At 45.2% G+C, this 9,396-nt stretch overlaps 1 protein-coding gene across 1 annotated transcript; it reads right to left on the reverse strand.

The window, feature by feature from the left end:
• Nucleotides 1-1,408: 1,408 nt before the first annotated feature.
• On the reverse strand, nucleotides 1,409-8,758 carry arxa (aristaless related homeobox a). The gene is made up of 5 exons (XM_072378324.1): nucleotides 8,260-8,758; nucleotides 7,347-7,911; nucleotides 5,882-5,927; nucleotides 4,091-4,422; nucleotides 1,409-3,230 (listed from the first exon to the last, which is right to left on the reverse strand). The coding sequence occupies exons 1-5, from the start codon at nucleotides 8,447-8,449 to the stop codon at nucleotides 2,963-2,965; spliced, it is 1,401 nt and encodes a 466-aa protein (XP_072234425.1). The 5' UTR covers nucleotides 8,450-8,758; the 3' UTR covers nucleotides 1,409-2,962.
• Nucleotides 8,759-9,396: the final 638 nt, after the last annotated feature.

The raw sequence follows: 9,396 nt of genomic DNA on the forward strand, positions 1-9,396 counted from the left end.
CACCTAATCCCAAACACAGGCCCGTTTTGAATAAAAGAGCACACATCCAACAAGTGTGACTTTATAAATCCAGAGCCACTGGCCCTCGACAGCATTTCAATTTTCTCGCCTTTTTGCGCTGCAAAGGAAGTTTAAGCCTCGCGCCCAGCGGGTCATCCGCCTCCTGGCATTCCCCAGATATTAGGGACAAATTGGTTTGCTATTCATTAGTTATATTCACAATAAGATTAAAGGTCCTCGGACAATCTCATCAAAACCCTATAGGGCCATACAGGAAGAAGAAGAAAAAAAACACGCTTCAATGAGTTGGAGCAAAAGACGTTTTTTAAACATTAAGCTCTGGCATCGCGGACGGTGCACAGGAGAAATGAGTTTTTCTTTATATTCTCCTGTTTTTTCATAAATATATGTATATATTGCATTTCAGCAGCCGATGTGCTGCCCGAGGCTGTGCTGGGAGAGATCAGTGGACACATCAGTCCCTGATCGGATGCTTCTTTGGAGTAAATTGAGTGATTAACAGGTACAAGCCGCGGAAACCCGCAAAACAAGAGCGCTGAAGGAATTAGAGGAAGGCTTTCACAGACTCAGACGAGATAAAGAGGGACTACATTAATCCGCGGGGTAATTTCACGCGATTTGGTCGGACACCATAGCTGGGTCAAACGGAGGAGAATAACCATTGATTGCTGTAATAGTCCCGCATCAGTGCTGAGATCCAGTCGAGAGGGGAGATTTGGGGGGGAATTAACTCTGCGAGGTTGTGTGTGTGAGAGAGTGAAAAGCCGTTTGATGAAGTGGTTTGTTACTTCATTAATGACAAAGGAGACTCTCTTCCATCGACACGGTATTACAGATGTTAAGACCAATTTAGCGCCTTTAAAGGGTATTAAAGGAAGTTTTGTGACAGGCCCCCCAAGATAAAGTGGGCGATCTAATTGAAAACCCCTCGCCTTTGTCGCGCGTTTCACATGTTGGGGATTAGGCTCATGAATATATGGTTAGTATTTTGTCAACTGCGCTGAAGAGGAGAGACGCACGCAGCGCACGGGATTAAACACCTCACACATTTAGCAGGTGGAGCTGCGCGTCTCCGCAGCGACGCATTCATCATCTTTGTTGTGCTCTGTGCCCGCCGGCCTGCAGGCATTCTGAACACCTGTCACTGGAGTTGGACATTTATTTCACATTCCACAAGAGGGTTTAGTTCATGTTCAACTGTTTTTTTTTTTTTTGTTTTTTTTTTGTTTTTTTTTTAAAGAAGCAGCCCCACAAGTTTCCTTAAGAATATGTTCGCGAGTTCTTCAATGTGAGACAGAGAGCCCATCTTTTTCATAACACCTTTTATTAATAGTTCTATATATGTCTATTTTTTAATTAATTTTTTTCCTGGTTTAGGCATGTCAGTCCTAAGGAATTTGAAATAATAAAAGATAACTCGTTTTACCAATGTAATTTATTCAAATTAGCATTATTAAACCAGGAAACTTACAATCACTTAATAAAAGAACCAAAAAAAAAATGAAAAAAGAAAAACCGCCCTTTACTCGTTTCCTCGGGGGGTGGGTGGGACGTTTGACATAAATAATTATCTAAAAATCTAATAATTCATAAACACAGGTGGAATTCTACACAGGCTGACATTCATTGAACACTACACCGAGTGCAAATTATCAAAACACGGTCTCTTGAAATATACACGACCTTGTTTTGAAAATCATCCTTTTTTGTCGTATTTTTTTTTCTTTTCTTTTTTCTTTTTTTTTTACACAGTATGTACAGTTTTCTCTCACACAGTCAGGTCGTTATAGACACACATCTCACGTGTCATGCTGGCGTGTCCTGTAGTCAGACTCAGCGGAAGCACCACTGCTGTGGTGATAATAAAGGAGGGAGAAGTAAAGTCTTAAATTTACTGAAATCTTGCACTGACGTGGATGCAAATGAACTTGAATGTAAACTTAAATGATACAGAAAGTCGTGTTGCTGAGTTTGACTGACGGACAGGCGAGCAGTGGAGAGGAGTCAGGCTTGTAGAGAAGGCTATGGAAGGTCTATGGACAGTTTTCCTTTGGTTCAGGGGGGCAGGGGGGGTGGTGGGGGACCTCCTCCTCCTCCTCCAACTCGCCTTAGAAAAGCGGACTTGCTCAGCCCACATCAATGCATACAGATTAAGCAGTGTTAAAGTCGAGCACTCTGTTCTCCACATTTTAAGTAGTACAAGAATCCTTTCTAAAAAACAAAACAAAAAAAATAGAGGTCTGGGTTCCCCTGTGGCTCTGCAGTTAGAACTGTGCTCGTGTGTGTTTGTGTGTGCGAAAACAGAACGAAAAGAAACTGAATCACTCATCAGAACTGTCACTGGCTTTTTTGTTTTTTTTTGTATTTCTTTAAATTAATGAGTGTAGTAACCTCATCTGAATGTGATACTGCTATCATTAAGTTACATGTTACCGGTGGAGTCTCACTTCTAATCTTTGCAAATAGAGTTTGTTTTGGAGCATTACCTCATACAATCAGCTATTTTGGATTTAAAATCTACAATTTGTAACAAAATAAAAGAGGAAACACTTATATTTAAACAAAAAAAAGTTTATTTTTCCCCCTTTTTTTTGGCTGCTTCTAAAATATTTAAAATCTTATTTAAATGAAAGTGTGTAATATATTAAATCTGGTGCTCTGTTCTTATGGGAAGTGTGTGGTTCCAGTGTAAAAAGGATGAATACAGTAGCTGCATTCAGACACACAAACACACACTTTTTTTTTTTTTTTCACCAGTGCTCTTCTGAATTTGGTCGTGCTATTTTGTTGGGAGAATGTGAGGTAATGGGGATGGTTGGGCAGGAGTTACATCAGGACATCAGTCTCCAGAGGTATGAATAGGGGAAAGGTTTGGGGGGTGCGGGGTTATGGAATGGGACATAAGCCCGGGACACGGAGGCCTAGAGCTGGTGTTGAGTGTTCAGCACACCTCCTTCCCTGCGGCTCCGGCGGGCAGGATGTTAAGCTGGGTGATCTGAGCTGAGTGTTCCTTGGCCTTGAGGCGCAGTGCGGCGATACTAGAGGCCCTGCGGTCTGCTGCTGCTGAGGTGGATGAGGTGGAGGATGAAGTGGAAGGGTCAGGGAGGACAGAGCCACCATGGGAGGGGTTCTCTACAGGAGGTGCGGGCTGACGGAGGAGCGCTGCAGCGGTGGAAGCACTGGTCAAAGGACCCATACTGGAGAAGAGCCTGAAAGGAGACCAAAGCGTGTCATCTGAAAAGAAACAATCAGGTTTCATGGATTTCAATGCAGCAAAGTTGTTATACCTTTTCAGCTAAAAAAAATGTGTGGTCGTTACTTTGGAGCTCAGTGGGACTGTGGAGGAGAGGAAGGAGCATTTTTAGCTTTCACTAAGGACATTATATGGTTCAGTCAGTTTGTTTTGAGCAGATTTCCCAGAGGTGGGCATGAGCCATTAGAACACATTCTCTTTATGTAGATATGGATCTGGCTTCACTGATGTATTTAACCCCCCAACATTTTTCGGTGCCCTCACATGGGCTCTGTGTGATGAGTTCTTTAGTTTGGCACTTTGCGTTTGTCTAATTTAAATCATCACACTGACTTGCCTAATCTGGAAGATTAAAAGCAGAGAACATGGTTATTAATGCTGTATATTAGAGAAGCTAATTGCCTTACATGATGTGTGTGCTGTCATCCCCTCCTCATAGCTTGATTTGCAGCGTCACACATTTGGTTAATTTATTAAGACATTTGACAAACTGATTACACACCACTGTGTATGGTTAACGGTGTAACAGATTTATAATCAGACGTTGAGATAAACAGTGACAGAGTGTCACCGAAGATTACTGTAAACATCTTCGGTTAGAGATGCATGTACCGGGAGTTTATTTTAAGCTGCTGCACAGTTTCTGCACAACTGTTATGATTTACTTTAAAAACACAGGGATAAATGTGAAGCTTGTGCTTTATGTGAGGTTGGGTACAAAGTCCTGCTGGTACAGTGATAGGCAGGTTGAGATGTAAATATGTGGAAAGAGTAGATATTAGATCCACAGGAGGTCTGTGCATCACTGTAACTCACCTGCCAAAAGTGGGTCCAATAAAGGCAGGGTGGCGGAACATGGCAGCCGTTCCTAAGAAAGTGCCCAGGCCCAGTGGGGTGGCCAAAGGTGGGGTGGAGCCATTGTGATGCGGTGGGGCCAGGCCAGGGAAGGCTGCTGCTGCAGCTGCAGCAGCTGTCCAGGCAGACTCCAAAGCAGGGTGGGGGTGAGGAGGAAAGGGCCCTCCTTCCAGGTAGTGGCTGAGAGGATGACCCGCTGCAAGTGGGCCTGGGAATGGCAGGCCTGATGGGTGGGTCTGCACCCCGGCCTTCTCACGCTTCCTCCACTTGGCCCTGCGATTCTGAAACCACACCTGGGGGGAAGAGAGGGAGACAGCACAGAGATCATGATGGTTATCCTGAGACGGATCCACAGAAATGTGCTTTATTTTTCAAGGAGCAAGTCGGTGCAGATTAACTTCCTGTTCTGCTTCCTTCATAGCTATATGTCATCGGCATTAGCATGGCTCGTCTTTGATGAACGTCGTGTCAGTGCAGTCCAATAGTTGTCTTGTTCGGATGCATGACCAACAGGCGGAAAGTCAGCGGTAATTACATGCAAGGTATACCCCGCCGCTTAAATCTACTTTCTGTCTAATTAAACCCCCCTCCCTTTACGGGCTTCAGGGTGGGGAGAGATAATTAAGAGCGGTGTTAACAAAAGATCCAGAAAATTGCCGCTGAACTGGCACCAATAACAATTAATGCGCTTTAAATTAAATTCTTAAGAGACGTAGAACAAGCGACTTCCATCCATGAGAGTATTTAACTTTCCCACGCATGCACCGTTGCCCAGTTTGCACTGAGAAAGCACGGGGCTCCCACAATGAGCAAAATGTCAACATGTGGAAAGTGATTGAATGAGCGGGCTTGAGCGACATGGACACACACACGCTCACACACGCATTATTCCCAGAGGGCTGTTTAGCATTACACAGCCCCTCGGGAATTTATGAGTTTTTATCACCTCCTGGTGGCGCCCGGTAAGTGATTTGTTCACCTACGGCCCCCTAAAGAGACATCTGTTGTTTTACCGTCGGCCATAACCTCTTGGTGCTTCCACCGTGTTTGAACTGTCTCTCTGGTTATGAGCCCAGCCTTTCGACATGCAAGCCACGCTTTGAGTGCAAAGTGGAGGGAGGGATGGAGGGAGACAGGGGAGGGGGAGGGGGGCGACGACACCTTTAATGGTCTCTCATTCGCTCCCAAGTGCAAAGCATCGGATCAATGCAGGACTATTGCAATCACATAATGGGAAATCAAATAGCATTATCCCTCCCCTCCCTCTCGCACTAGTCCTTTTCTCGCGCGCGCGCGCACACACCCACGCTCACTCACCCAAACACACATTTCGTCCTCGCCCCCTATCTGTCCCCTCTGATGGGAATTCAAACACCATCTCATCCCAGGAATACAGACAGTGTTTGCTCCTGCACTAAGTGAGCCTTTTATGAATCGCCGGCGTCGGCTTAATTGCCACTAAAACGTTCCCTGTTCGCGTGTAATAACATTCAATAACAGGAAAGACCTTCCCCGCACGGCGACTGGGGCCATTTAACACATTTTACTGTAATGAATTATTGCCTCAAATTGGCCCATAATCGTTGATCCTCAATCAGTGACGCATATCAGCGGTTATTATCCAGCGCTGTATACCCGGGGATGTTTTACAGACGATTGATAAAACATTAGGGCAACGCTGCTTTTCCCTTCTATCTGATTTACAAGAGACATGCTTCTCTTTCGCAGATAAAGGCAAATGGAGCCACTTACCTGAACGCGGGCTTCGGTCAAATCCAGACGCATGGCAAGTTCCTCTCTGAAAAGAATTTGAAAAAAGGAGAGACAGAGAGGCAGTAAGAAAGATTCAAGGTTACAGGCCACCATTTGAAGCACGCAGAATTGCTGTTTTGTCCCCTCCTGTTGTTAACTGTCAACAATAGACGACCAAAATAGGCTGGATTTTTTTCTTTTTCTTTTTCTTTTTCCGAGCCGCATGAACTGCAGAAAGACGCCATAGCCATATTCTATTTTCCCTGTCACGGATGGGTAGAAATAGGCCTAGTGATTGTTAGATTTCCCTTAGCCAAGGCCTGTCACTGTAACAACATAATGGTTGGAATAATGACATCTAAACTAGCCTGCCACAAAGCAATTGACGCTCCCCTCAGCTACAAGATGGGCCTGCAGTCCAAATTAGACCTTGGAGTCGCCTTTAAGTAAATCGATTGGAAAATATTAATAATCCCAGCGCTAAAAGATGTGGAAATGTAGCTTCTTGTGTCTTCTTGTGTCTTTATTGGTCTTTATTTCCATGCAGAATAAGGTGGATTAAAAAAAATAATAATGTTATTTTAGCAGAAAATTGTTTGCCAGTTCATTTGGTGTAGCTCCTAATTCATGGTGTTTTGCAAAATATTTCTTCCTTCAAAATCCTTAAATACATTGCTGTGGATATCCGCGTGTTTGTGTGTGCGCGCGCAGATGCACCTGCCCTTGGGCTTGAGGTTAGTTAGGCCCTGACTTTTTTTTTGTTGTTGTTGCACAGTATCAAGTCCAGCAGGTAACCCGAGCTGTTCCAGTTAATTATTCCCCCTGGCGAGAACACCACTCTCCTCCATATGATCAGGAGCGGATACAGATTTAAACTTAAAAAAAGACGACGAAGAAGAAGAAGCCGTCCTCGCGGCGACAGCACTTCTAGGCCTATTGTGTTCACCTATGCGAGGCACGGGTTTTACTGCTGGGGGGCATTTTATGAGCTGTGATCCGCACAGTGTCCTGTTACAGACGAGTGGGATTACTCGGACGGGCTTCGGAAAATGTTATGGGCCAGGGAAGTGTTTATTTAAAGATAAATGCTATTAATTATCACCTTTACTGCGTGGTATCGTTAAAGAAGACATATGTTTTGTGCATTTATGCATCTTTTGTAACATATTTTAAAGTTAGCCATAATTTATAATAATAATGATAATTTTTGCTATTATTATTATTATTATTAGAACAATAAAGTGTAATATTACTGGAGGTTTATAGGCCACTATTTTAACGTGCAATAATATATTGTTATTTATTATTTGCATATGTAGGCAATAGGGTAATGCAGAAATATCAAGATAATAGTAATAAGAAGAATATTGATATTTTACAAGGCTAAAAAAATAAAAAATAAAATCCAGTCCTATTTATTTATTTTTAATTTTTAAACACAATTCAGAGATTTAATTTTTCTCACCTGGTGAAGACGTCCGGGTAGTGTGTCTTCTGGAAAGCCCTCTCCAGCTCCTCCAGCTGGTAACTGGTGAAGGTAGTCCTGTATCTTCTCTGCTTTCGTTTCAGCATCCCCTCCTCCGAGTCGCTGCCCGCCGACAGACACACGCTGTCCTCCCCGTCCCTCACGTCCCCATCCCCGGCGTTCAAGCTCTCCCTCTCCTCGTCCTTCGGGGACAGCGCGGTCGCGTCTCCGCAGCTTTCCTCCTCCTTCCCCGCGTCCTCCTCAAACTTCAGCGGGCCGAGCTCCACCAGTCCGAGGCTGCCGTCTTCCGACGCCTCCCCGGGGCTCTGGTCGCCCTCCCCCCGGCTCAGCGAGGCGTTCTCCCGGTAGGACTTGCTGCGGCTGATGCTCACCTGCGGCGCCTGGCTGATTTTCAGGTTGTCGCTGGCCTGCTCCAGGAGGAGCCTTTCCCTGTCCAGCTTCTCAGCGTGTTCGTGTAGGTATTTCCCCCCAGGTCCGTAGAGCCGGCGCAGCTTAGGAGGCAGGTGCATGTCAGCGCTGAGAGAAAGGGGTTCTTTCGTTGGCCCTGAGAAAGAAACGCGAAAGAAGTCAAAATTACGAATAACAAAACTGTACCCCTAAAGAAGCAGTTCAGATATATTAAGAGTGGAACTCGTTTGCTGGGCTGCCAACAATTTGTTCAGACTGCATTACTAATGGGAAACTAATCTATTAGTTTCTTATCCACCATAAAAGCACCCTGAAATAGTCTATGTCGCTACATTAAAACCAACTCTTATTGTCGCACCACCATCTGAAGAGTTTGGGTCTCAATGGGCGCACTTTTTTTTCCCACACCTGGCATCATTCCCGCTATAACTCCCAAATAACCAATTTGGGCAACCTTTTCAATTATTGTTTGAAGTAAACTTACCATCTGCCATCTTGTCAATCTCCCCTCTGCCCGGCAGACCCGTCAAAGTTTGCGCCCCTATCAGTCTGACCTTACAGGGACTCCGGCGGCCCAGAATGCTGTCTATGCAGTAAGAAGAGAGCAGAGTGGGGGATTTACTGCTCTTCCTCTCGCCCCGGTCGTGGATATCTTCCTCAAACTGACCGCTCATGTCGACGTCTGGGTTCCTCTTTCGGTGACGCCTGTCAGTCTCCCGCTCTCTCCCTCTCACGCTCACGGGCTTCTCGCTGCTCTCCTTGTCCCTCTTGTCCTCTCAGGCCGGTGTGTCTGTTTCACCGGGTCCACTCACTCCTCCCTCCGTCTCCTCTTTCCCCTCAGTCACTCCTCTGTCACACTCTCAGCTAATGACAGACAGCGGTTTGGCCGCCTCGCGCTTCACTCCGTCTCTGCCAGGCGCTTCTTCGCTCCGCGCGCTCGCTCAGCATACGTGTAGGCTGTCACCGCGCGCCTGATTGGTTCTTGTGTGTATATGTGTGTGTATGCCAGGAGAGAGACAGAGCGGAGCTGCTTTATATATTTTACCATTAAAGTTAATTTGAGGGAAAGGCAGCAAAACCCGTCATGGAGTTCGTTTTCTTACACGGAACGAACTCGGCGGATAAATGGGGGCCTGAACACATCTAAACGGTTTTCTTTTTAATCACCAACCAGAATCAGCACTCACGTGACGTAGTTTGATATTGCGACAGTTTCTCGCAGTTCTGGGCACAGTAATGCTACTAGCAAAAAAAAAACACAACGTGTTTGATAACATTGATCAAGTGCTAAATAATGCAGCCAAAAAAGTACGAATACAATAAGCTAATCAGCACAACAACTGCCGGTCTAAAGGGCTCGTGACAGGTGTAAACAATAAACATTAATCATGGCTGAGTTCCATTCAGCTGGCTCACAGCTACACAGGCTTTATCGGACACTTGAACAGAGCCACCGTTAATGTTATTAATAACACCTGTCCTTTTCAAACGAGAGAGCCAAAACCCCTGCTGTGAAAAGGCTTATTTTGTGTGTTTTTGCCATGTGCCCTCCATGTAATGGATGGCCAAAATGTGAGAGAGGGGGGGGTGTCTATAATATGAGTCACTTCATATGAGTGCA

The sequence above is a fragment of the Leuresthes tenuis genome, unplaced genomic scaffold (assembly GCF_036924035.1).
Source record: "Leuresthes tenuis unplaced genomic scaffold, fLeuTen1.0.hap1 SCAF_24, whole genome shotgun sequence".
Lineage (NCBI taxonomy): Eukaryota > Metazoa > Chordata > Actinopteri > Atheriniformes > Atherinopsidae > Leuresthes > Leuresthes tenuis.